The sequence below is a fragment of a genome, unplaced genomic scaffold (genome assembly GCF_019419815.1).
Source record: "Pyrus x bretschneideri cultivar Hongxiangsu unplaced genomic scaffold, Pyrus_bretschneideri_v1 Contig4, whole genome shotgun sequence".
Lineage (NCBI taxonomy): Eukaryota > Viridiplantae > Streptophyta > Magnoliopsida > Rosales > Rosaceae > Pyrus > Pyrus x bretschneideri.
The window spans coordinates 2,583,526-2,609,578 of record NW_025999723.1 but is presented as its reverse complement, the minus strand read 5'-3'; the positions used below and the strand labels follow the sequence as shown (position 1 = coordinate 2,609,578).

Genomic DNA, 26,053 nt, shown 5'->3' with positions numbered 1-26,053 from the left:
TTAGGAATATTCCGTTAAACTTAACGGAATATTCCCCTTCCTTCTCCGGCCAGTCGCCGTCGCCGGCGCCGTCGCCGGAAAACTGGGAAAATTTCAAACCTTGTTTTCTCCTTCGTTTTTCAACCATTTTTCACGATTCAAAAGCCAAAATGAAGCTTAGGACTAGTAGAATCACGATAGACTAGTTTCAAGGCCTAAAAATTGCTAGATCATACCTGTTTTCAAGGTCAAAACTCGGCCAACTTTCGAACCTAGCCTTCCCGACGTCCAAACTCGTCCAACGAACTACTCCCAAGCTCCTGGGAACCTCACAAACACCACTACAAGCTTAGAATCTCCTAAAACAAGCTAGATTAATCTTGCATGAACAGTGTTCAAATCGGACCTCGTCGAAACGACGTGAAAACAACGATATCCTTACCTGAAAATGGCACCACTGGACTCCTCTCAGCCTCACGAGCACGGTGGTGGTCTTGGTTTCTTGATTGGTGAAGGTTTGAGTGTGTTTGTGTGTTTGTCCGTGTGTTTGCAGAAGGAAGAAGAAGAAGAACTCGGGGAGAGTGAGAGAGAGACAGGGAAGAGACAGGAAATGAGGGAATCCCGGGGGAGTGAGACGAGGTGTAGGAGTGTGTGTGTGTGTGTGTGTGTGGTCCTACACACCACACAACACAAAACTACACGTAAAAATAACAACTAGGGGTAAAATCGTAATTTCCATGTACGTTTTAATAATTCCGGGACGGGATGTTACATAGATTCTCAGTTTTTTATTTTATTTTAAATAAACAATATTATCTACTCGAAAATAGAAAAAAGTAAGATTAATCTTACAATGATCTAGTAATAATGTGGTTCAAATTCATCTTAAATCAAATTGAATCACAATGCATTCTTTGGCGGTTGTGGGCAAGGACGAAAAGTAACAATAAATTAATTTAGACACAACTCTACACTAACACTATTCTATACTCATGTGAACTTTGTATGAGTTTCTTTTTTACAATTAGATTAAAAAAACTATTTTTATGACACAATAAAAACAACAATAATAGCTCTTTTTTTATTATTTTTTATATAATTAAGGAAACAACAACAATAGTTTTTTTTTTTTTAAAAAAAAGATCAGCTAGTGGTTTCATCACGACAATTCATTTTTTCTAAGATTGGAAAAAGACTCCTAAAGGCAACTCAGCCTTCTATGAACACCATCGTGTAATTTACACGTGCCATAAATCAAACTCAAAACATACTATGTGAAATACGGGCTTGAAATTTGTGTCCAACCACTAGATCATCTTGTGGTGGTTAAGCAACAATAATGGGTAAATGTGAAAAGTATTTAAGTCGATTGAAGAAATATTAACAAAACAAAAAACGAGTTTGACACATGGAGTACTATGGACCGGCAGGATGGACCCGAAAACTTGACCAAGGGCAAAATGGGCGAGGCGAGAGAGGGAATGAAGTCGCGGATGGCAAAAGGACAAATGAACATTTTTGTATGGGGAAAAAATCACAAATCTGGGAAGTAAAAATATAAAATACAAAGAGGGAGAGAGAGTTTTGCAGCTTGAGAAGAAGAAGAAGCTGTTCATTGGGGGCCCGATTGCTACATAGAAGGGCTGCAGCTCTTCATCGAGAGTGACGACATCATTCAGCAGCAGCCCTCCAACTGTAAGAATTCGAGACTTTGCTTTCTCCGTGAATATCTGTTTATTATCATAGCATAGGTGAAGTATTTTGGTTGATCTGGATTGCATGAACCCGGTTCTGTCTGTGAATTTTAGTGCTGAACGGAAATTGGGTCGTGTTAATTTTCATTTTTTCTTAATTTTTGGGTCAAATTGCTTTCTGGGTTTGCTTGTTTCGCGAGGTTAATTGGAGATCCCATTCTGTTTCAATGTGTTCTTGATGTAATGAGATGTCGATGTTTCGTGATTTGGATTTGTTGGTGTGCTGCAACTGAAAAAGTTTTTATTTCTGTGACTTGTGCTGAATGCAGCGATGTGAGAAGTGGAATTAGAATATCTGTTAGTGTGATTGTTAGCATTTCATGACTGAATTTAGATGCTAAAGAAGGATTGATGTAGAATGTGACGATGGATTGTGAGGAAAAGGGTGGATTTATGTGCATTTTGACGATTACTACTTACGAAAGTTGGGATTTTGCAATTGACAAATAGTTGAAATCGTAGAACCTCAATTGATGAGGACAATGAGAAAGTTAAGCTGCAAAATGTAGTAAGGCAGTGTATGCAAATTCCATGCAGATTTCGAAATGTATATTTGTAACAAGATTGGCCATTTTTATTCTGTTTCAGGCGGTAAATTCGTAGGGGTGAGGAAGATCAAGTTTTTGTTGGTTCCAGAGGGAGGTCAAGTTTGATATAGTTAAGTGATTTTCTTTTTGAACTTGAAGATTGGTAGGGACAGAATAGTAAAGAGATTACACTAGGCACAGATGTTTTCATTGTTTTATGGATTCTGGAAATTTATGTTCAGTAAGACGGAGTTTCATGTACTCATTCTTGGAATCGACAAGGCTGGGAAGACGGTAATACACATTCCTGTAATCTTTTAGTTATTGTGCTTTTCGTTGCCATTTTGAGATGCTTTTATCTTTGGTGCCATTAGTGGATTTTATTCTTTAAATTTTTAACCAGTTTTCAGAAACATCAGATGTAATTTTTAATCTGGTATTACTTTGTAGACTTTGCTCGAGAAGTTGAAGTCAATTTACTCAAACTTGGAAGGTCTCCCTCCTGATCGAATTGTTCCAACTGTAGGACTTAATATTGGTCGTATTGAAGCATCAAATACCAAACTTGTGTTCTGGGACCTAGGGGGTCAGGTATCTGAAATTCATCATTGCCGTTCATCTTATTTCATCGTCCTTATTCTTTCTTTCAACATAGATTCTCTCCTTTATTGTAAACCATAAGCTGCTAGCATCAATATTCAGATTTACTTTCCCTTAGAAAACATTACTAGTTTAGCAGTAGTATTATTACTATCAGTAGTTTGTTATCACATACCAACATCGATGTAGTCTCCATGCGTTGCGAATCAATCGCTTTCTCTAGCATCAATTTTCATTTTTGAGATGGCCAGTCACAAATATTGTGAAGCAAAGGGTTGTTTGTTTTGCTGTCAGCCTGGTCTTCGCTCAATCTGGGAGAAATATTATGAAGAAGCACATGCTGTGGTCTATGTAATTGATGCCACTTGTCCATCACGTTTTGAAGATTCAAAATCTGCATTGGGTAGGTGGTGTTCAATTGCTGAATCTTGTGAACATATTCTGCTGCAGTTCTAATTATCGAATCATATGATAGTATAGCTATTAAAGTTGAGGAATAACAAAATTACATGATGCACTACCCTGAATTTTACTACTTTTGAAAACCAGAAAAAGTTCTTCGGCATGAGGATTTGCAAGGAGCTCCTCTATTGATTTTGGCCAACAAGCAGGTGAGAGGCTACATTGTTGATCGCACAAAATCACAAGCAACCTAGTGATCTATCGGAAATTTTTGGCTTGCATGTCTCACTAAACCAGAAGTTTCACAAATTTTGACATTTTGTTCAGAATGTACACACATAGAAATCTATGTGCATAAGTTCTTATTGGGTGACATCTCTATAGACAGGTTGTAATTTGTTGTGCATCCTCGTTTCTGACATATGGAACTATTTCCTTCTATGTTTTGATATAACAATGTGTTATTACTCCGACATCTATCTTTTAATATGGTATCTGTTTTTTTATTTTAAATATTGTAATGTGTAATTTAGTTATGGCATCCATTATGTTGATTTAAGCTGGTTTTAAATTGAAATGTCTTTGCAATTGCAGGATGTTGCTGATTCTGTATCAGCCGAGGAACTTGCTCAATATCTGGATCTTAAAAAGTTGGATGAAAGGGTTTATATGTTTGCAGCCGTTTCAGCATACGATGGGTAAGTGGAACTTTTCTAGACTCCATTGCTTCACGACATAGGCAGATAGTTAATTATTTATTTGCTCCAAATGTGGAAGGGGAGCTTTTGAAAGGGTAATTTGGCACCCGATGAACCAGATTTCACATTGGAAAAATCTCAGCACTGAGATACTGAGATGCTGTAAAACTACAAAACACAATAGCTAAGCGCGTCGACATTTGATTGCAGGATGGGGATTAAAGAAAGCGTGGAGTGGTTGGTGGAGGTAATGGAGAGAAGCAAGAGAACTGAAACGTTGAGAGCCCGTGCAGGCCCGGCTTCTGCCTAGACCGGCCTAGACCAGCATGTATCAACCGATATGCGGTTTTCTTGCCTTGCTCTGCTTCTGTAACAATTGTGTAAAGAAATCGGGCTTTTTGAATTCTATGTTGAATTATTGTTTCCTGCTCTATGGATCATAGATCGTATCAGGCTGTTACGAATCAAGTTGCAGAGTATGAACATTATGTGTCGATATGACCGTTACAACTTTCGTTCGAACACAAATAAGAAACAGAACCAGTACACACAAAGCACAGCAAAATCTAACGATGCATCGTGAGAAAGCTTTTGTTTGCAACGAATCACATACATAAACACATTCGATTCTTCGAAATTCGAATACATTAGTTTCGATTCCTTCACTTTCTGGAAGAGTTGAAACTGCTTCAGTTTTCCAGGGCAGGTGGTGCAAAAGGAGCTTGCGCGCTTTTCTTCACTGCTGGTTGGGGTTCTTTGCAAAACAAAAGGAAAAAAAAGGGGCCAATGTGAGAATTCCATTAAATTTAACCCCCAAAGTCCAAAATTCCAAAAGTAATAGGGTAAAAAAAGATAAAAGAGCGTACTGGAAATGAGGGCCATAGGCCTGGTCTTGAACAGAATCCGGTGGCGGATGATTCCGATGACTTCCAATTCTACCCCGGCGGCACAAGCATCGTCATCAGAACCATCTTCGGAGCGCTTCGTTTTCTTCAAGACCAAGAGCGGCTTCTTCAAGGGCAGTTTCGTCCCCATCAGTTCGTGATAGCCGATAGTAAACGTGTAGGTTTCCGGCGAGGAAGGGCGGCAGAGGAGGCCAATGTGGAGGTTGTGGAGGCGGTCTTGAAATTGCGGCTGAACTTCCACCACCCCTTGCAATTCCAGCACCGCCCATTCCCGGCAGTCCTCTCCGCAGCTGCACTTCACCCGGATCTGCATTCCTCTCTTCCCTTCAACTCTGCGCTCTCAGATTTCTTTAATACGACAGCCCTATTTAGTATTTGTTATTTGTTGATAAATAATGTGGATATTTGGCGCCAACGGACTCCCGCCAAAAGATGATCAATGTGCAACAAATCTGTTTTCGGCCCGATTCTTAGAGCCCATTAAAACTCAACCGACCAAAGTTTCCGAACTTCTCCCACTTTTTTTTCAAGTACATCGATATTTTTACTGCGATTGTCACACCACTCAGGTAGTAGCGTGGTAGAGGTGTTCAATGGGTCGGTCGGCAGTGACACGGCCCGCTTAAATAAGGTACGGCACGGCCGGCCTAATTCATAAAAAATGGGCGGGGTGAGCCTAAAAGATAGGTTAGATGATCGTGTAGGCCCACGACCTATTGTGCTGGTCATGGGTTGAGCACGACCTGCAGCCTTGGCCTATTACGAATAATGTCTTTTTTTTTTTTTTTCCTTTCATTTTTTGTATAAAAAATTGATCCCAAGTCAACAAGGTTCTTTGCCTTGTGAAGATCGTAAGGAACGTCTATCGTACTTAACTTTACCCTCACTTTGCAAAGAGACTATTTTCACAATTTACACCACTCATAACCATTCAATTATAAATGAGCAACTTTTCCTTGCGCTATGCGCCAAGGCTCCCCTCTCAAAGCATGAATTTAGTTTTAGAAGCTTAAAGCATGTGAAGTGTGAACTTAGGAGCATCACACACTTTTTAAGGTCTACAAGGGAAAAATAATTAAGCGTTTAATTTAAGCACAAGAAACGAAAACAAGAAAACAAATCCTAATTCTTGTAGAAGACCAGTTGGCAATTAGTTTCATAACACCATTTTGTTTTGTAATCCTTAAATCCTCGTAGTTATACTACTCCTTTAGTTTATGGATTACACGCAGCGATGTATAAACAAGGACTTTTAGTCTATTATTATTTTACATATTTTCAATTCATCTTCTGCGCAAGGAAAACTTGTTTACTTACAGTTTCAAAATCATGGCATCAGGTGTGTTTTTCCTTCGTATTTCCCTTTACTTTGTACATTTGTTTACGTTGTTATATATCATGATAACGAGCGGAATGACGTTCTAGGATATCCCACTTAATAGAATATGGCTTTGTTGTTTGTTGTTGATATCCTTCTATATTTATGTCTGCAATTCTACAAGTTTAACATATATAATTTTTCTTCCTGACAGATTGGGCAAATCTTCCTACGCATCTTTTGGGTTCAGTTTTAGAGAATTTAGTGTCACGGTTAGACTATATACGGTTTAGTGTTGTTTGTATGTCATGGCATTGTGTAGCAAAAGATAATAAAAGAAAATTTGACGAGATGTCAAGTTGTCATAAGGGGTGTGATATTCACACACCTTTAACTACTTTTCCCACACCCTTTCTATTTTTTAATACTTAATTGGTATCCTACAATTTAATCTTCTCATGTATACCCTTCCTAATTTTTGACTTTTGAAAGTTGCTTTTTATTTTTGATTTTTTCACTTGGAAAGAACCAACACTCATGATAAACTCCCAGACTTCTCCCCTTCCCCTGTGCCTCCGTTCCCTTGTCCTCTTTGCTTCCATTCATACCTTCCACGAAAAGCCAATCTATTACCCTTCTTTATTACTTCTTGTGAAAAACCACAATGGATGACCTCATAATAATAGATGAAGAGCTCCAGATGGACATTCAGTTGCAGAACAAATTAGATATATATGGCATGCAAGGAGGATGGCATGGAGGAAATTTCAGAATGCATTCCTCCTCTTAACACTTTTGATGGTAAGTTTCTAAAGTATTTTCTCAAATTATTAAGATTGGTTTTGGAATTTAGGGTTTTTGTTCTCCTCTTGCGTTAGGTTTTTATCTCAATTTTTTTTTAGGGTTATTTTTTTTCTTTCCCTAATTTGTGGTTCAAATGTCAATCGAATGAATGAATACTGGTGTAGTTTTAATTTTTAAAGAAGATTTTCAAATTGTGGATCAGAAAATTAAAAATTGATTTGTGTTGGTTTTGGGGAAATTAATTTTCTATTGGAATGCTGTTTGTATTGGTCCCCAATACACTTTAACTTAATGGTAAATTGGTATTAGGTTTAAATGGTTTTACTTAGGCTCCATGACCATATGGAATTATTGGGTGCCTAACCTCAATGTGCAAAAATCGATGTAGAGAGCTGCTTTGCAGCTTAAATTTCGAGTTTGCTGCCAGTAAATACCTACAATGTTAGAGTTAAGTTTGATACATACAATGTTTTGGTATAAACTTGATATAATGCATACAATGCTTTGGTATAAATTTGATACTTAAATGTCTAGCCCATTGATAAAACCAAAGTATATATTCTACATATATAAATGTGTTTGTTTGATATATAGGAAGTCAACCAACACTTGATGAGCCCGATAAAATGCTCTTCCATTAACTCTTGAGCCTAATGTTAAACCTCACAAAGGTCGTCCAATGGGGTCTAAAAATAGAAAAGAATCAAGCTCTACAAAGTGTGGTCCTTCAAAGTTTGAAATAGTGGAGAAGGCTCAGAAACGTGCTCGATAGGTATGTCATTTTTTTATATTTATCTTTTAATATTGTCTACTATGGTCATGATTATTTATATATACGTATAACTTAATGTTCATTGTTTATAGGTGTGAGGAGTATAATGATTTGCCAAAGAAACTTTTTGTTAATAATAGCTTAGATGTGTAAAGAACACATGAAAGTACATATATTTTTGTTGATTTTTCCCCATAAAAATACTAATCAAGTTTGTAATTTTCTTTCCTTTTGTTGACATGTTTTTATTTTCCTGTAGGTTGGAGTGCATGAGTTTCATATCTTTTTGGTGACATTGACATCTCCTTTTGAACACAAGATTAAAGGCCAAACATAGTGTAGGCAGGATGTGAAAGCTTGTAATGATATCTGATATATTTTTTGGGGCATGAGGCTACTATTATGGGGATTAAAGTGTATGTGGATTGCTTACTAGTATTTTGTACAATTCATGTTACTTATGCATATATGTTATATCATTAGGTAATTGTTTTATTTTTATTTATATATTGCTGAAGCTTTATTTATTTATTTATAATAGGTGTTTTATACTTGTTTTGGGATCTCTCAGGTTAGGCAGTGGAACTTAAAGAGTTACAAATGGGCATATATGGTTGAATGTTTTTATGCTTGAGTGTTTTAAAAAAAAATAAGTTTAAAATAAAATAACAAAAGTATTCTAAAATTCCAAAGGTCAAAAAGTAAGAAGGGTATGTATGGAAGATTAAAATGTAGGATACCAATTAAGTATTAAAAAATAAGAAGGGTGTGAAAAAAGTAGTTAGAGGTGTGTGAATATCACACCCCTTGTCATAATCCACCACTACTCTTAATCCAAACTGGCAAAAAACCTAAACCAAAGTGGAATTTATACAACCCCATGGAAGACAAGGTCCTTGGTTTGCAACTGGAATTTCCGAACAAGCGACTGCGTGGTTCTTCAAAAGGATGGTTAATAGCTGTGAATATGGATTTGCTAGTAACTCTTATAAATCCGTTTTTAAGGGTGAAAGGGAGACAAAAGAGGGCAGATTCCATCATCGATCTTCCTCCTTTAGCTTGTCCAGATAATATGTCTCCCCGAAGAAAGACTATTTTTGTAAATAAGGCGACACTGTCAGCAGATCCAATCTTGGAGGCCGATAAATGTATCGTCATGGTCATACATGAACGTGAGGGTAATAATCTGGCTTTCTTTGGACTCACCAAAGATACGTCATGGACTTACGTTGTTGATGAAACACTTCGCTCTCTCCAAGATGTTGTTCATGTCGGAAACAAGTTTTATGTTGTCAAAGAAATGGGAACACTTTTTTCTTTTGATATTACTTCCGATCAATCCATCTCTGATAAACAATGGGTTGCTGCCGATACCTTGGAATGTTTCCAGAAGTCCGTAAAGACATATGTTGTGGTTTTAGATGATAACGAACTGTTGATGGTTCAAAGAGTGGTTGAATTTGATGATGGTGGTCGTTGGACAAATGAAGTGGGGATCTTTAAATTGAATTTTGATATGTACGAGTGGATTGAGACAGAAACCTTAGGTCACGTTGCTCTATTTTTGGACGATAACTTTTCGATATCTGTCAAGGCTTCGAATTTCTCAGGATGCCTGCCAAATTGCATATACTTCAATTATAATTTTGATTGTGTCAATAGTTATCCAGAACACCGCTTAAATGATGATTATGACGTGTACGACTCAGGCACTGCCTTAAAACTTTGCTTCATATTATTGTACGTCGCGTCAAATGTGTCTTTTATCGATAAAAACAGAGGTGTATTATCGTCTAAAAATTATAACTTCATCAAGCATCAGATTATTGACTGCCGTATTCCAACTTGTTGATCAGGATCCTCTCCTGAATTAAGGATGACCTGAGCAAACTTATTAGATAGTTGAAATTTTATTCAACAGTTACAATTATTATAAATTTAAAAAGATCTTTATTTATAACTGTTGGATAAAATTTTAACAGTTTGATGAGCTTACCAAAAAGATCCTCATCCTTAGCTCAGGAGAGGATCCTGATCCCCAACTTGTAGCCCATGGGAAACACGTGGGTCTGAAGACCTTCGAAGCATTTCAGTTTTCAACTTTTTACTCAGGGAGAGAGAGTGTGTGCGGCTCATATTCCAGCGGTGGTCGGCGGGGAAGTCATTTTCCGGCGATGGAGGAGCAGAACTCCGAGGACTTGCTCCCAACTGGATGGACAGTGGAGGTCAAGTTTAGAAAAAATGGCAGAAGAGACAAGGTATGGAATTTACACTCCTTTCTATCTTTTAATTAAGTTTATTTATTTACTTCTCAAACCCTAATTAGGAAATTAGTACAGGTGCAAGATCCTTGAGTAATTTCGGGAGTTGGAGTTATAGTTTAGTTTTAATTTAGTTTTCTGTAAGTTGGTAAGAACCAATTTTTGTGCTTGTAAAAAAGTGGACAGAGGATTGGAAGGTTGGATTGATACGAGCGATATTCTACTTTAAACTAATTTGAAGGGGATTCGAGCACCTCCTCACAAGTTTGGAAATTTAGTTGTGATGTTGAGGTGTGTATTTTAGATATGAACTTAGAACCAGACACTTCCTAGGTTGTTGAAAATGTGGATTTTGAGATTAAATTTGACACCTTTGCTGCTGTTTTCGAATGTGTTATAATGTACCATGCTCCCTTCGAAACCAATTTTCTACGTTGATTATATGAAATTTTGTGTTTTGTGGAACAAAATGTGCTTCTCTGAACTTTGTACTATCGAATTTCGAAGTTTCAAGTTCCTTTGACAATCTGTTATGTATCATCAATTTTTTTTCTGCCTAAATTTCTCGGACTAAATCCGGAACATTTCCTTTTTAATGCGTAAATTGATATCCTTATTTATTGGGAACTGAACTTGCAACTTCATTTGTGGTAACATGAAACTTTAAAACTATTTGAACAAAGTTTGAGACCATTTTTAATTATTGTGGAGAGAGATCTGATTATCTTTTGCGATAGATAATTTAGCAGAGGTGGTTATATTTTGTGTTTATTGCAGTATTATTACGAATCCTCAAGTGGGCATAGATTTAGTTCCAGGGCAGAGGTATCTCGATATCTCAGCACCTCCAGTCATGAAGACGAACAGAAAATTAAAGAGACTCTCAAGCGACCTTCAGATGATGTCTGTTGACTCAAACTTATCTTTATTATTTGTGTTTAGATGTTTAATCTTGACAAATTTTACTAATTAAGATATGGAAACTTCAATTTTCAAGCATTTAGATTGTAGTTGAGAAGACTGTAGCAGAAGGACTACCTCCAGGGTGGACCAAAGAAATTCGGATTACAAAAAAGGCTCGAAAGACTAGGAGAGACACGGTAATGAACTCTCTCTCTCTCTCTCTCTCTCTCTCTCTCTCTCTCTCTGCTCATGTGAGTGTGTGCGTGTGTGCATGCACAGTATGGCCTTGTTAATAGTTTCCACGGTCTTTCAGTTTCAAGCTCATTGCACTCATTCACTTTATCATGGGTCATCGCTAAAGTTCACTCCTTTTTTTACTGATATTCAATCTCTCCGCAGCATTATATAGCTCCTGTAAGTGAAAAAGTATTCTGCTCTATCAGGGATGTGCATCGATATCTTGAAAATGAGGAGCCAGGAAGGTTAATTCTTGAGCTGAGTGGCGATAAGGAATTGGAAGATGAAAAAGCCTCTGTAAGTGTACAACAAAAATGCATTGTCTGGATTTTAAACGCTACCGTACCTGCTATTAATTTAGATTGTTAGGAAAAAGTGTACTTATAGTTTTTCCTTGATATCTTTCCTTGTGTGGATTCTCTGCTGTAACCACGAAACAGGAATTAGACAAACCGAGCTTGAACTTGAATGAGACAATGAAGGATGGAGAGATACTTAATTGTTCATGTAATAGAGAAGGCCCGTCCCTTCCTAAACATACTTCTGATCAGAGTAATGTTCAAACTTCACGTCTTATTTACAATCTCTTGGTATTGCCCTTCATAGATGTATTCCTTACTTTCCCCTTTCATGGGATTTGGGACTGAAAATTGACATAAAGTTATTTTCATTTTTGTCTTGATGATTTAGGAAAGTTCATTTGCTTTCCATGGCCAAACCTTATTCTGAAACACTAAGTTAATAATCTTTTAACTGACATGAACCGGGGACATGCTGCAGGTGAGGCAGGCACTGAATTAGGCAGCTTAAATCCTTCAGAAGCCAAAGGTTCGGAGCAAAATGAACAGGATGGTGATTCTACAAAAAGTGAATGTATTTCAGCTCCCGAAGGTGGAGACCCGCCAGGTAGCCAATGCCTGGAAAGTGGGCCGATAAAACATGAAAGAAACCGTCCTGGTCTCTGCAAATCAAAGAACAAGAAAGAGCTTATCTTGCCTCGCCGTGCTTCAAAGCGACTAGCTGGAGTTGAAGTTGGTCCAGTTCCAGAACTGAAAACAAGTACTCGAACCCGTCGAGTTGCAATTGAACAGTCAGGGGAGGGAGCACGCCATACAACTGAAGGCCTGTCCCTTCCTGAACACAGTTCTGATCAGAGTAATGTTACAAATTTCACGTCTTGTTTACAATCTCTTGGTATTGTCCTTTCATAGATATATTCCGTATTCTTTCCTCTGGTTTTTGTGTGGGAATGGGATTTGAGACACTGAAAATTGACATGAAGTTATTTTCTTTACACATCGTAATGATTTAGGAAGTTCGATTGATTTCCAAAAGCCAACTCTGCAACACTAAGTTAGTATTCTTTTATCTGAGATGAACTCGTGACATGTTGCAGGTGAGGTGGGCACTGAATCAGGCAGCTTAAATCCTCCAGAAGCCAAAGGTTCAGACCAAACAGAACAGGACAGTGATTCCACAAAAGGTGAATGTATTTCAGTTGCTGCAGGTGGAGTCCTGCCAGGTAAGCAGTGCCTGGAAAGTGGGCTGATGAAACATGAAAGGAAAAAGGCCCGTCTTAGCCTTTGCAAATCAAAGAATAAGATTGAGCTTATCTTGCCTCGCCGTGCTTCAAAGCGACTAGCTGGAGTTGAAGTTGGTCCAGTTCCAGAACTGAAAACAAGTACTCGAGCATGTCGAGTTGCAATTAAACAGTCAGGGGAGGGAGTATGCCATACAACTGAAGGTTCTTACCCTGGTGATTTGCTCAGTTGTGCGTCCCAACATCCTGATTATTTTGAGGTTGAGCCAAAAAAGCATATTCAAAACGTGGAACGAGCAATTAATGGTGATGACAAGCAACGGTGTGCTTCTGTTTTCCCATCGGGGAGCCGAACTAGCCCAGAAGAGCATGCAGGAAAACTTGAAACTGATGATAAGGCGGAAGAGAAACCAGGACTTCAACCAGACTTGCCTCTTGAGGATTTCTTCACAGATCCCTGCATTGCATTTGCAATAGAGACTCTCACTGGAATAGGTTTTGACAATTCCAGGAGCAATGATGAGCATTCTTCAGGGGACCTGGCTACTCCAAAAGGTCATGCTGGGGACGTAGAAACAGACAATAAGAGCAGCGGAAAGCAGGAAAGCGGCAACCTCTTTATACCAGAAGACGGATGGAAAGTTGCAAGGGATGATAACGCTAGACAGAAGTCCGGATCCCCAACTGAGTTGCCTTTTGGGGGTTCATGGCCCGATCCATGCATTGAATTTGCTATTAAAACTCTCACGGGTGCAATCCCAGTAGACTACGATCCGCATATCGAGGAGTACTTTCAGCAGCAACTAAGCTCATCAAAAACTCAAGGAACAAGCGACTTGACCTTGAAAAATGTTGGTTTGGATAACTTCTGCCAAACGGATGATTTGTGCGAGCAATTCTGTCATGCTGAGTTCCCCATGCTTAAGAAACAAGCGCTTTCTGAGCCTCGACTCACCAAGAGTGGAAGTTTACATAGTTCCGGTGGATCAGATGTAAACCAAAAGGGGAGTCAGAGACACTGACTTCAACCCTTGTACAGCTTATAGAACACCTTGTAGCAACCTGCTTCCACGCCCTCCTTTCACCCTCCCTCTAACCCTTTTTACTTTTCTTGTGTCGTCTTTTAGGAAGAGACCACATCGGTGAAGCTTTCGCTGTTTGCACCTGTGTGTACGTGTAACACTAGTGTCTGTAACTTTAGTACGATGTATTCATGCTATTTTCCCATTATGTTAGCTAAGTTTGTTCACTAATTATGATTAAGATGTAAGCATATACAGACTCCATTAATAAACCTGAGGCAAAGATCGTCAAGGAGAACAGAAGCTTTTATATGGAGGTTGGTTGACATCCCGGAAAATTCGAAGCCAAGACGGATGTTGACTGATTTGCGCCCACGGAGAGAGCCTAATCTCGGATGCCTTTTGGCTCAACATGTTGCACAAAGGCCGACTGATCATGATCATCGTTCAACACCAACTTATCTACCTTAAAACTCACGGTGATAAACTTTGAGTCGTCAAAAACAAAATTCGTGTGACTTGGACTGAAACAAACTTGACTTGGTCTGACCTTTTTGTTGCTTGGGTGTTAAGGGCCCAGTGTTCTTGTTGTACTCGGAATTGTTTGATTGTAATTGATAACTGGAGATTTTGGAAGTATAATAGTAAGACTAAAAGCGATAATTGAAAACTAAATTCATAGAATCAAAATAAAATGGGTTTTTGAACTTTAATCCGTGAAGAAGATTAAAATTCATAAAAAACTGGAATGTGCACTTAATTCAAATTCATATTACAGTTTTGTTTTAATATTTAATAGATATCTTATTTAATGTCATTATGGTAAAATTAAAATTTATTATTATAAATATTTTAATTCATTAATTTTATTTTACTTCCTCTAATTAGTGTACTTAAATGTTCGTATCATAATATATTTTACTAAATTCGTGTACCGAAATGTCCGTACTTAAATATATTATACTAACTTAGTGTACCGAAATGTTCATACCTAAATATATTGTAATGAATTAGTGACATATAAGAAAATATAGAAAAACATAAGTGTACTGAAAAATCTCTATGAAAATATTTTCTTATATAAGATACTTACCATAATGAGAATTAAAATTTATAATATTTTCATAAAATTTAATTTATGAACACCATAAAATTATAAATAAAACAGAGAGACATTGAATACATATGCTGACATTAAATAGAGTCTAGGGACTAAAATCAAATTTTAATCTTGTATAAGACATTTTTGTAAACTTTATCTTATTTAAGGATTAAAATCTAGTTTTCTAAAATAAAGAAGACACTTTTGTAGAAAACACGGTTGCATTCAACCATGCAACAAAATTCTTAAAATACCTAGCTATGAGGATGATTTGTTTGTTGAAGGTTTTGTTCTGTTCCCTTTTTCATCGGAGCAATTGTGCTCCTTCTTGTTGGCTTCTGTATAGTAGACTTTGTAGTCACTCTTACAAAAATATTTTCCTTCATACTTTGTTCGCTACAATTCCAAAACACAAACCAGAGTATGAAGGGAATTTTTTTTTGCAAGAGGTGCCACAACGTCTACTGCACAAAAGGCGACAATGAGGAGCACAATTGCTCCCGTGCAAAAGGTAAAAGAACAAAGCTCTCGACAAACAACTCATCATCTTCTAAGAAACAAGAACCTCCAGCTAGGTATTTAAAGAATTTGTTGCACACTTGCATGCAACCGTGTTTCCTACGAAGGTGACTTTGTTATTTTGATTCTATAGATTTCGTTTTCACTTGTTGCTTAAACATAGATTTCATAGCTTTGATAGCTCTTACAAGAAATTAAGCAAACAAACGGAAAAAGAAAAATGAAAACAAGAAATTAAGCGAACAAATAGAAAATAAAAAAATAAAATAAAAGAAAATAAAAACAAAGCATAAACCCTTATAACTAGAGCAATGAAATGCAAAGAGAGAGCAAATAAGAACAAAGTCAATTGGATAGATATATATAGGCACATCCAAATGCAAAAGAGACGACTCTTCTTGCAATCCGCATGACTTTGCTAGGTAAGAAATTTTGTAAGGAAGAATAGCAGCCACACAAAAGAGTTTGCTCGGTAAGAAATGTTGTTAGGAAGAATAGCAGCCACACAAAATGGTTTGAATGAAATTAATCATTTGACTAAAAGCACACACTTTTCTTGATTTTGTGGAAGAAACTAAAAAGGCAGCATTTATGCTTATATTGCAAAGATGTATGTATTTGAAAGTGCTTTTAAAATAATTAAAATTGTTTTTTTTTATAAAAGTATTTTTAGAACTAATACTTAAGAAAAATGTTGGTGTATCATGAAAAATCACTTGAAGTGCTTCTTGTAAAAACACATAATTGATGTTTCTTGTAAGAAGCACTACAAATCATTTTGGAATCTAAAACATTTTTATCAAAAACGCTTTTAATCATTTTAAAAATACTTCCAAACAAGTCCAAACTTAACCAACGAAACACAAGGTTTCTTTGTCAAGGTTTCTTTTCTTGCAACCAACAAATAAATTTAGACAAACATAATGTGGACTCAACACGTCCAAGTATCCACTAATGAGTCGCACGTCTGCAAGAAGGATCTTCACCGCAGACTTTCTTCTCGTAGGCAATCGCCCTTGAGGACCTATAAGTGGCCACCTGACGTGTTTGTAGTTCATTATGTTAGTCTAGATGTCGTTCCATCTTAAAAATCATATTACGATATATGTCGTTACAATTAAACGATAAATGTAAACATTGTAAAACAAAAAAATTTAGATGAAATTAACAAAAGATAAACAAAAAATTTAGGCGTTTTATGTGCATATTTCAGTAATGGCTAAATAGTCAAAATGGTTCATGAGATATGCATACTACATTACTTTGGTTCCTGAAATTGAAAATCAATAGAAATGGTCATTGAGATTGTCCACCATCCAACATTTTGGTCATTCCTTAAAAACTCTTTAGGCAATTTTCAAAGCTTTGTAACTTAATCGTTTATTAACCAAATTTGACCCATAATATATCAAAATGAAGATACAAAAGTGTAGAACACTACTGTACCTATTTGGAAGTCCAATGGTTGCCGGAGATGGCCGGAAAATAGCCTCAAAGTTGACTGATCGGCAAAAAAACTGGAAAATGGGTAAACTTTAAACGTTCATAACTTCTTCAATACTCAACTAAATCGAGTGACTCAAAAACGAAAAGCATACTTCTTGACGAGATGAAGAGAATCATATCTTTATTGATGGCTAATTCATCGTAGTTTGGCTGTAAAACGGCTCAAAATTGGCTAACCATTTTTGAGTTAGCCACTTTCGAGCCTTTTTTCGGCCAAACCACGGCCAATTAGCCTTAAATAAAGGTATCATTCTCTTTATCTCGTCGATAAGTATGATTTTTATTTTTGAATCACTCGATTTCGTTGAGTATTGAAGAAGTTATAAACGTTTAAAGTTTACCCAGTTTCCGGCGAGTTTTCTAGTTTTTCCGCGGACCAGTCAACTTTGAGGCTATTTTCCGGCCATCTCCGGCAACCATTGGGCTTCCAAATAGGTATAATCTTGTTCTACAATTTCCTATCTTCATTTTGATATATTATAGGTCAAATTTGGTTAAGAAAATATTGAGTTACGATGCTTTGAATATTGCACGAAGAGTTTTTAACGGAATGACCAAAATGATAGATGGTGGACAATCTCATGGACCATTTCTATTGATTTTCAATCTCAGGGACCAAAGTGATGTGTTATGCATATCTCAAAGACCATTTTGGCTATTTAGCCTTCAGTAATTTATTCTCAGTGAACTTGGAACTCACGAATTTGTGTTTGTTCGACATAATTCCAAGTTCGCTGAGAAGGAATTGTCACAAACCATCTCACTGGCAATTACTGAGCCCAGTTGAAACTTACATGTGGAGCTCGAATGATACATAAACAAAACAAAAACCCTTGTTTCTGTCAAAATCCAAAACTCCAGACTTTCTCTCCCTTCATTTCTTATCATATTGGTGATCTTGATCATAATGTTTGAGTATTTCTTGGTCTGCCTTCATTTTTTATCATATTATTTTTAGCCGTTAGATCTTTCACCCAACAATCAAAATTGAACGACTCAAATCCCGGTATATAAAATACACCTGAATATAAAAGAATTTTCGCTGTTAATCAAGGATGAACCGCCAGTTGGTTTTATGTTTTTCTTTCTTTCTAACTGTTGGTTTTATGTTTAGTTAAACAGAAATGACTGCCTACATATATGGAGTCATGCAATATTCACACACAGAAACTTGCAAGAGGTAGCATATACAAACTAGATAATTTGGCATTAATTTTGCTAAACTCGTGTAATTGACTTCGGTAATAGAAAACTTGGAATGTCATCAACCTATGTACTATACATTATAAATACAAAAAAAAATACAAAAGGAATATATTATACAATCCAACTATGAATCAAAACTAGTCCGGTTTATGTATAGTGAATCTCATCTGCCATCAAGTGAAAGCAGATTGGTGCCATCAAGTTAATTGTGAAGCGGATTTGGTCCTCCAGGAACAAGCCGGTGCGAAACTGCATGGATCGGGTTGATCTTGTTCTTCATCGTCGACTCCATAGATTTTAGGAACATAGGAAAATACTTGCTGTATATCAACTTCTGTTCTGTATCTCCGTTAGAAGCTTGAGTAGAAGTAGTTATCGGTCGACAGCTGCAAATTTGAATCACTGCTAACAGAAGAATGACAACTAAAATTGGGATTATGGGCTTTTGAACTTTCATGGTTTGTCTGATAAGAAAAGCAGAAGAGATATGTGGTGGTTTGCAGTGTTGGTGTTTGTCAACAAATCCTTTACACTGCTCTATAAATAAAGGAGCACGTTTATCCACGTTTGTCCAAATGACAAAAGCCGACTTTGCAGGAAGTCACTTTCTGCAATGTAATTGTAAGCTGGCCACTTGTAGCTCCTATATATGTTAACAGGCACCGTTGACTTATCCCCCAAGCTACAACTTTGTTTTAAAAAAATAAATTAGATGGAACTGCAAGCATAGCAATCGATCATTCTATGGTGAAATTTTCCTTCTCTTTTCCTTCGGGAATCGATTAAATTATGCAACTGGTGTAGACTGTAGAATTACATAATCCTTTTTCATTTCCAGAGACATGATGGCTATACTTTGTCTCTAGGAGGAATTTGTGGGACAGATGCGTTAAAAATTTCAATCCATTCGGACTTTTTGTTGTTACGATTGCATTATTTTAAATACAGATGATGAATTTTGACTGCTTTTTCGCGTGAATACGACGTGCAAGACGTGTAATTCATGCATTGCAGCATAAATTTGACAAAAATAAAACGCTTGCTTACTGTAACATTGCAGACAAATTCATGGTGTCAGCAAGCAGGTTGCTTATAAAAAATGACACTGAGATAATGAGATTGGTCCATGGAAAAACAAAATCGGTTGACATTTCTGTTTGTTTGCTTATGTATAAGATACGACCTAATCCATTTTTTTTTAAATGTTTATACATTTTCTTAATCAAAATTTGCAGCAATTGACTAAACACGGTTGCATTATTCACGATGTAAGAAAAAAAAATGAGAAGTTTGAAATTACGAGGCCGGCGGTATGAAGTTTGGAATCTTGACCAAACTTGAAGAAATAAAATTGATCAAGTAATCTGATGGCGAAGGTGGATCTGTCGATAAACGTCTTGACCTGGTTTTTTCTCAGCTCTTTGACTAAGAACACCGGCAATCAGGTGACTTTGAGATTCATTCATTCATCCATTGTTTTCCAGTCTGTTCTATAGCGCATAATCGAACGATCATCCAAAAATCGAGAAGTGTAGTGATTCAGCGGAGTGGTTCCGCTTTGATTAGTTCCGAAGATCCTCGTGTTGTTCAAACTAAAAACCAACGCATTGGATGTACTCAGCTTAATTTCTGATCTATATATGCACCGAGTATGATGCAAACAAAATCATTAGACATTCAAAAAAAGGAATCAATTACTTTACATCTTCGATTTACAAAATTATAACACAATAATGTGATAAATTTAACGACTAATTGGTTCGATGAAAGAACGGAAGAGAGAAGAAAGTTTCCTTAAAATATATAGCAGGAAGCTGATTTTTTGAGCTTTCCTTGTTCTTTCCAAGAACCAAGTGTATGATCTGCAACATAAAATTCACTCAGTTGTGAAGTGGATTTGGTCCTCCGGGGACAGCTTTGTGAGCAACAACATTTATTCCGTTCATCTTCTTGTATCCAAATCCTGCAGAAGAATGAGAACCGGCACCAAGGCGCCGTGCAAAGAGAGACGAAAACTTGGCTCTTAGTCTTGATTCCGAATCCTTGCTGCCCTGCCAGGACCAGGTGATGCGCCGGCAACTCGAATCATGAGCTAGTGCTAGAATCACAACAAAGAGCATAATCACAGGAGAGAGTCTACAAATTCTCATGACTCCAAAAACTTAGCTACAAGGCTTGAACTCAAAGGATTAATCTATGAGAAATTAGGCATGCTTTTGAATTGTTTTTTTTTATTTGGTAGGAAAAGATGAGGCAGCCACTGGTATGATAGAAGACAAAACTAACAATCAATCAATCATATATATATATATATGAGAACGCTTGAACACTCATTTTCTAATCATTATTAGGGCTCAAGGAAAAAACCAAATGAAAATAAATAGATAATCCAACGAGAAAAGACAACACATTAAACCAAGAAGCTAAGCATTTGATAGAAGCAAGCTAGCTGATTTGTTTGATGTTGAGATATCGGGAGGGACACGTATTGTTTTAGTACTGCGTAAAAATTTTAACAGTGTTATGAAGAAACAAGATCTGCTTTATAACCGGTTGTACCCAATCATGTGTCCACATGATGAGAGAGATAGATAACTGTTGAAGCTTAAATCCCTCGTTATTAAGGCAAGTCAACAAATTGCAGTAGCTAAGGGACCAGGGCATTTAATCAATTGTACACCATTTTATATACAGTACAGTTAAAAGATATGTCAACAGTCAGAAACTTCAACTGCCAGCAGTAGACAGTGAAAGGTGATTGTGGTCCAAAAATGAAAGGACTGGGATCCTGGATTGGTAATATTTGGTTTTCAGTGAGAAAAACAGAGAGTACGAACGTGAAATGCACATCCAAAGCTAGAAAGAAAACGAGGCAGATTGTCTGCCCTCTGTTTAGTGGCCTTTCCCATCCTCCCATATTTTGTGCGGTCACGGTTAAGCCACGTCAACATTTTATATTAATTTTTTTTATAAAGATAATATGACAAAAAGCAATCGGAATATAAAATGTTGACGTGACTTAACTGTGACTACACAAATAGGAGATGATGAGAAGGGTAGACAATCTGCCTCCGAAAGAAAATGCCTACACAATGAAAAATCTGAAAAAAAAAAAACTGTCCTCAGATTGAAGATCAGCAAAACAACTTTTGATTGAAGTAGCTTATGCTTGCTTCAACAGGGACACCGATTTTCGTGTGCCACGAGAAGTGGAAAACTTGGAAACAGTAGGTACATAACATGTTTCTCCTACCTTGAGACATCGAAATCCATATCTAATCGTGATTGGATTCTAGGTTCCAGAGGGATGCGAAAGACGGGACCTTGAGATAAAAAGATACTACGCATATTGTTTCTTATGGGTGGCTTGTCGTGCCGTTAGGGTAAATGCGTTGTATTTTCGAGTCGTGGTGCCGGTAGGGTAATGCATCGCCGTGCCGGAAGGAGAGTCTTTCCTCAAAAGGACAAGGTGCTAGAGTGACAACCAACAATCTTTGATTGAATAATCAGTGTCATTGTAGTCTTGGTATGACGTGAAATGTGGGCAGCCCAATTCCTCCGGGCCATAAGCTATTTTGCCAAATGACTCGAACCCTAAAGACATGCTTATCTCTCGAGAAGATATTCGACAGAGCTATCTAACTAGAAAAGCTCTCAAACAAAGCGAGACCGCAAGAGGGCAGATGAACCAAAACATAAGGACTTTCTATTCTTTTGAAAGAGATGACGGGCTTGGAGCACCCCCACAGAATCTCCCTGGCAAAAGTAATAGGGCAGAATACTAATTTCGTATGTACGAATCATCTACATATAATTCCTTAACCGCACAAAGGACTCACAGAAGTCGAAGATTGATGATTTATTACACCACAACTTAAGCATCCACGAAAATCTGATTATAACAGGAGTATCCTAGGCTATGAAAGCAGTAACTTATGTTTGCACAAGATTCACCAAATATGCAGCAGCCAAACCCCAGCTTCGATAGTACCTAAATGGTTTTGGGATTTGCAATTACTCTGGTTCAGCTTCAGCACTGGATGAGGTTTCCTCGGATTTAACAGCTGGACTATCAGATGGAATATCTTCAGCAGGCTTAGTAGCTTCTTGATCAGCGGCTTTAGCGGTTTCACCAGTGGATTCTCCTTCAGTTCCCGGAGCTGTGCTCTTAATGGATCCAACCTTGACATACTTGCTCATGAACTTGTATTCCCAATCCTGCAAGGCCTCGAGCTCGAATGGACCAAGACCTGAGATATCACCAGTCAGATCTTTGTCTTCAAAAGACATTTTAGCAAGAGCTCGGCTAGCATCTTTGCCTGCGAACAGAGCATACGGCCCACCAGGTCCATAAAACATCCTGCAATGATGATTCAAAAGTAAATAAATTTGGATCCGTGGAGAGAAGACAACATTAGACAAAGTACTCGTAGTTATGGAACTATTTGTTTCACATCACTTATAATGACATGGATGATTAAGCAAGAGCTCACAAAGTGTATTCTACATTCATGCAAAGCCATCTGATCTCACTCAACAAGTTGTTCTTGGACGAAACACCCTTAACCCTCGAGAGGAACTTCGTTATAAACTATGAAATAACCGTACAAAAACCATTTCCAAAGAAAAGACTAAATGAAAGCATGCACAGAAAGAGCTGGAAAACGTAAAAACTTTGGGTAAGAAACAATTCCAAACACTTCTAATTTGCGACGACAGAACCCTTCATCCCTTAAGCCAACACTCCTCGAAAATACACGATGAGCTTGGAAGATATTACTTTTGATCAATCCCATTGTAAGTAATGAAAATCACATTGTTAATGCTACATTAAGATCAGCCAACATAAAACTTCAAAATTCCTTGATCTTAAGAGCTGGAATTATATAATTACAAACACAAAATTCCAGATGTCCAAAGGTTTAACTTTTAAGTGAACCCAATGCCGATGGGTTACAAATCCACAAAACATCGAAAATTAAGCCGGAAATTTCACAAACCCAGAAGCTAAATTACAACATAACAAGATAATCAGTAGCTGATGAGATAAAAACAATATACAATTAACAATCCAGAAGCTAAATTATTCATACACTTCGAAGCTAAAACACCCGTTGACCACAAAATTACATGCAAAGATATAACTTTAAGCATAAATATCAAAACCCCAGAAACCAGAAACTAAAATCCAAAATTAAAATTAAAATTAATAAAAAATATATATTCAATTGGTACCTGCTCTGTGACACGTCATAGATCTGACCCTTGATAGCCATGAGCAAAGGCTTCTTGGCATCGGAGCCGTCGTACTGCTTCAATTCGTCTTCGGTGATCTCGCCAAGCTGGACAGGAGGCGGGAGAGGCTGCATCTCCTCCATGTTCCTGTCCAGCTGACGGTGGTCGTGGGACGACCCGAACAGCCCCGACGCCACGTGGTAGACGGCCACGAGGAGAGCTAGGATAGTGAAGAAGGTCGCCGGAGAGAGGCCCGTGTAGGCCACGATCGCCTCTTTCAGTGTTTCCCACAGTTGCAGAGCCATTTTTGGGATTTTAGAGAGAGAAAGTGGGATGGGGGAGACAGAGTGAAAAGGCGATGAGATTTTTATCAGCTCGGAGTTAGAAAAAGGTTGGGCGCGGCTAAGTAACGTTATTTTGGGTTTTTTTAGTCTTAATTGGTCCCCCTGGTCCCACAACCACACCCACCAACTTAACTTTTCCTTCTTTTTTTTTTTTTTTTTTTTTTTTCTGTTTTATTCTCTTTCTTCAATTTTAATTTGTTGTTTAGGACCTTACTTCTAATTTACCCCTCTCAAGTATACTCTTAAGAATAGTTAATTACACTTTTCCCCCTGAAATTTGTGGCATGTAAATATTCGGTCTCTATGTTAAGATATTTGCAAAAGCAGCTTTAATAATCACAAATTGTTACATTATTATTATTATGGTATAGAGATGAAAATATTATATGGACACACGCTTTTGATGCACTTTTGACACATGTTCTGTGACTCATTTCATTGAGGCACATTTTAACTCGTTTCAATCATCTATTGTGAGATTTAGCTCATTTACTACCTCTTAATATAAATAATATCGTTTGTTTAAAATAAAATAAAAAACATTAAAAACAAAAATAGAGGATATGGGCCAAATTTAATGTATAGCCGCAGCCTGCAACCTAACACGTGAAAATTGAAAGAATCAATCAAGTTTGGTTTGCTATACCAGAACAAGACTCGACATTATTATATTTTTGTATATCGCATACAATATAACCCTTCTTCTTTGATTAATCAAACTGCAAGTGATTTCACCTCATCTTCTTTCCACAACCCTTCTTCGTATCTATACCACCTCACGATCCCCTCGTCGTTTCTGTTCCTCATGCACATGACGCACGACGAGTCGTCGTCCTGCATGTGCATGCATGTTATAAATCTTCGTAACCTCGAAGCCTTGTGAACAACGGATCGATCAAGCTCTTTAACAATTACAACATCCTGACCGCGCTGAGGGATTTCAGCCAAAACAAGGCAATGCGATACATTGAGAACTTGCAGGTTCTGCAGACCGTCTAGCATCGTGGTCAAAGCGTCCTTCACGAACATTGAGCATCGAAGGCTTAAAACCTTGAGGTTTGGAAGATATTTAACTAGTTCTAAAGCCAAGTTACATGTCGGATTCCTGGCGCCTATCAACTTTAGCTCACTGAAAATTTTGCAGTTGTTTGAAATCGCCTTTAAGAGGAAGAGAAACTCGGTCCATTCTATGTTCCCTATTGTCAGGGATTCAAGGTCTTTCCAACAGCCGATGGCCTTGCGGATACCATTAATCTCTATTTTGTTCCAGGATGGCATGACTAGTCGCTTCAGATTTGGGCACCTGCGATCGAATCAACACATAAAGTTAGTCATTAAGCCCCCGTTGGAGACTACTTCTTCGGAAAGTATTCATAATATAATCCGTTTTGCTATAATTAATTTTGTTAGAAACACGGTGAAGTTAGGCAGGTACTTCTCTAAAAAGTAGTTTTTGTCAATGGTCGCGATCAAAAAAGTGTTTCTTAGAAAAATCTCTCGAACAAGTTTCAAATACTTAACGTACCTTTCAGCGGTGTAGATGAAGAGATCATTGGGAACATATAACTGGAGATTAAAAATCAACGTGGTTATGTTCCTCTGGCTGAGACTTAGAGAAATCTTCAAGGCACGATTCAGTGCCATCTCGGACCGGCTGCAAACATAAACATAAGGTTTATCCAGGGTTTTGATGAAGTGTGATTTCATCGTCGACAAATCAAGTGTGTTCCAAAGCCGAGGATCACACAGCGTCGAACGCCACTTCTTGCAAACGGCACTACAGTTAACCTTTCCTTTGGCGGAAGATGAATCATCAGATTCAGAGGTGTCGTCAAAGCAGTCTAAAATCTTCCACAATATGTCAGCACTCAGGTCTTCCCATCTTCCCAAAGTCATAGGCGAGTTATCGCATGCCATTGTTCCTCGAATTTTCTTTTTCGTTTCTTGATCTTCCATTCAAGCTTTAGTCTTATAATTTCTAATTAATCAGACGGTTAAGTTGTTAATCTGTGTGTTAGCGATATTGTGGGAGCCGGGAAGTTCTTGATGTTGAGTTGTATACGGTCAATTTGTTGGTGGGGGTTAAGATACTTAAGATGTATATTATATATTTATATATAAATATATATTACATACATACATACATACATACATACATACATATATATATATATATAATATTGAACAGAAGCCTAATTCCAATTCCAACGGGAGGAGGAATTAGCTTTCCCGTAACGATATGTAATTACCAGACCTAACAGAACAGTAAACATAATAACAATAGAAGTATAGAAATAGCTTAACGCACAAGGAACAATAAGCCCACGACTGATACCAGTCATAGACTATAGGCTTGAGACTTTTTTCGTTTTTCGAACGATAATCCAAATTATAAAGGGAGGAGGATTCGATTTTCAGT

General features: G+C 37.4%; 7 protein-coding genes across 8 annotated transcripts; 3 read left to right on the top strand and 4 right to left on the bottom strand.

The window, feature by feature from the left end:
• The first annotated feature begins 1,457 nt into the window (after window positions 1-1,457).
• On the top strand, window positions 1,458-4,470 carry LOC103960550 (ADP-ribosylation factor-related protein 1). The gene is made up of 7 exons (XM_009373042.3): window positions 1,458-1,674; window positions 2,322-2,554; window positions 2,711-2,851; window positions 3,155-3,263; window positions 3,410-3,471; window positions 3,857-3,960; window positions 4,171-4,470. Exons 2-7 carry the CDS (start codon window positions 2,462-2,464, stop codon window positions 4,268-4,270), a joined length of 609 nt encoding a protein of 202 aa, XP_009371317.2. The 5' UTR covers window positions 1,458-1,674; window positions 2,322-2,461; the 3' UTR covers window positions 4,271-4,470.
• A 57-nt stretch (window positions 4,471-4,527) lies between these two features.
• On the bottom strand, window positions 4,528-5,274 carry LOC103960549 (putative uncharacterized protein DDB_G0287975). The gene is made up of 2 exons (XM_009373041.3): window positions 4,827-5,274; window positions 4,528-4,714 (listed from the first exon to the last, which is right to left on the bottom strand). The coding sequence occupies exons 1-2, from the start codon at window positions 5,176-5,178 to the stop codon at window positions 4,650-4,652; spliced, it is 417 nt and encodes a 138-aa protein (XP_009371316.2). The 5' UTR covers window positions 5,179-5,274; the 3' UTR covers window positions 4,528-4,649.
• Window positions 5,275-8,639: 3,365 nt separating this feature from the next.
• Window positions 8,640-9,611, top strand: LOC125468991. The gene has a single exon (XM_048565870.1). It carries the CDS (start codon window positions 8,640-8,642, stop codon window positions 9,609-9,611), a length of 972 nt encoding a protein of 323 aa, XP_048421827.1.
• Window positions 9,612-9,812: 201 nt separating this feature from the next.
• On the top strand, window positions 9,813-13,953 carry LOC103960551 (methyl-CpG-binding domain-containing protein 13). Of its 2 annotated transcripts, none has more exons than XM_048565500.1 (7): window positions 9,813-10,017; window positions 10,798-10,923; window positions 11,025-11,120; window positions 11,323-11,457; window positions 11,601-11,712; window positions 11,941-12,354; window positions 12,557-13,953. In XM_048565500.1, the coding sequence occupies exons 1-7, from the start codon at window positions 9,934-9,936 to the stop codon at window positions 13,720-13,722; spliced, it is 2,133 nt and encodes a 710-aa protein (XP_048421457.1). In that variant the 5' UTR covers window positions 9,813-9,933; the 3' UTR covers window positions 13,723-13,953. The 2 variants fall into 2 exon arrangements, with proteins under 2 accessions (XP_048421457.1, XP_009371318.2); XM_009373043.3 differs by having other exon boundaries at window positions 9,815-10,017; window positions 11,941-12,315.
• Window positions 13,954-21,890: 7,937 nt separating this feature from the next.
• LOC103960552 (membrane steroid-binding protein 1) lies at window positions 21,891-23,687 on the bottom strand. Its single transcript, XM_009373046.3, has 2 exons — window positions 23,291-23,687; window positions 21,891-22,415 (listed from the first exon to the last, which is right to left on the bottom strand). The coding sequence occupies exons 1-2, from the start codon at window positions 23,593-23,595 to the stop codon at window positions 22,070-22,072; spliced, it is 651 nt and encodes a 216-aa protein (XP_009371321.2). The 5' UTR covers window positions 23,596-23,687; the 3' UTR covers window positions 21,891-22,069.
• Window positions 23,688-24,056: 369 nt separating this feature from the next.
• LOC103960579 (F-box/LRR-repeat protein At3g48880-like) lies at window positions 24,057-24,948 on the bottom strand (the record flags this gene model as incomplete). Its single annotated transcript, XM_009373066.2, has 1 exon — window positions 24,057-24,948. A coding segment is annotated over one exon (600 nt), but the record flags the coding sequence as incomplete, so codon positions are not given.
• On the bottom strand, window positions 24,927-25,704 carry LOC125468911 (F-box/LRR-repeat protein At3g48880-like). The gene has a single exon (XM_048565655.1). It carries the CDS (start codon window positions 25,588-25,590, stop codon window positions 25,006-25,008), a length of 585 nt encoding a protein of 194 aa, XP_048421612.1. The 5' UTR covers window positions 25,591-25,704; the 3' UTR covers window positions 24,927-25,005.
• Window positions 25,705-26,053: the final 349 nt, after the last annotated feature.

Coding starts and splice junctions, on each gene's coding strand:
- LOC103960550 (XM_009373042.3), top strand. CDS start 2,462: ATGTTTTCATTGTTTTATGGATTCTGGAAATTTATGTTCAGTAAGACG. Junction 2,852..3,154: donor TCTGGGACCTAGGGGGTCAG/GTATCTGAAATT, acceptor TTTTGCTGTCAG/CCTGGTCTTCGCTCAATCTG. Junction 3,264..3,409: donor AGATTCAAAATCTGCATTGG/GTAGGTGGTGTT, acceptor TTTGAAAACCAG/AAAAAGTTCTTCGGCATGAG.
- LOC103960549 (XM_009373041.3), bottom strand. CDS start 5,178: ATGCAGATCCGGGTGAAGTGCAGCTGCGGAGAGGACTGCCGGGAATGG. Junction 4,715..4,826: donor GCCTATGGCCCTCATTTCCA/GTACGCTCTTTT, acceptor TGTTTTGCAAAG/AACCCCAACCAGCAGTGAAG.
- LOC125468991 (XM_048565870.1), top strand. CDS start 8,640: ATGGAAGACAAGGTCCTTGGTTTGCAACTGGAATTTCCGAACAAGCGA.
- LOC103960551 (XM_048565500.1), top strand. CDS start 9,934: ATGGAGGAGCAGAACTCCGAGGACTTGCTCCCAACTGGATGGACAGTG. Junction 11,121..11,322: donor GAAAGACTAGGAGAGACACG/GTAATGAACTCT, acceptor ATCTCTCCGCAG/CATTATATAGCTCCTGTAAG. Junction 11,713..11,940: donor TAAACATACTTCTGATCAGA/GTAATGTTCAAA, acceptor GACATGCTGCAG/GTGAGGCAGGCACTGAATTA.
- LOC103960552 (XM_009373046.3), bottom strand. CDS start 23,595: ATGGCTCTGCAACTGTGGGAAACACTGAAAGAGGCGATCGTGGCCTAC. Junction 22,416..23,290: donor TATGACGTGTCACAGAGCAG/GTACCAATTGAA, acceptor TCATCATTGCAG/GATGTTTTATGGACCTGGTG.
- LOC125468911 (XM_048565655.1), bottom strand. CDS start 25,590: ATGGAAGATCAAGAAACGAAAAAGAAAATTCGAGGAACAATGGCATGC.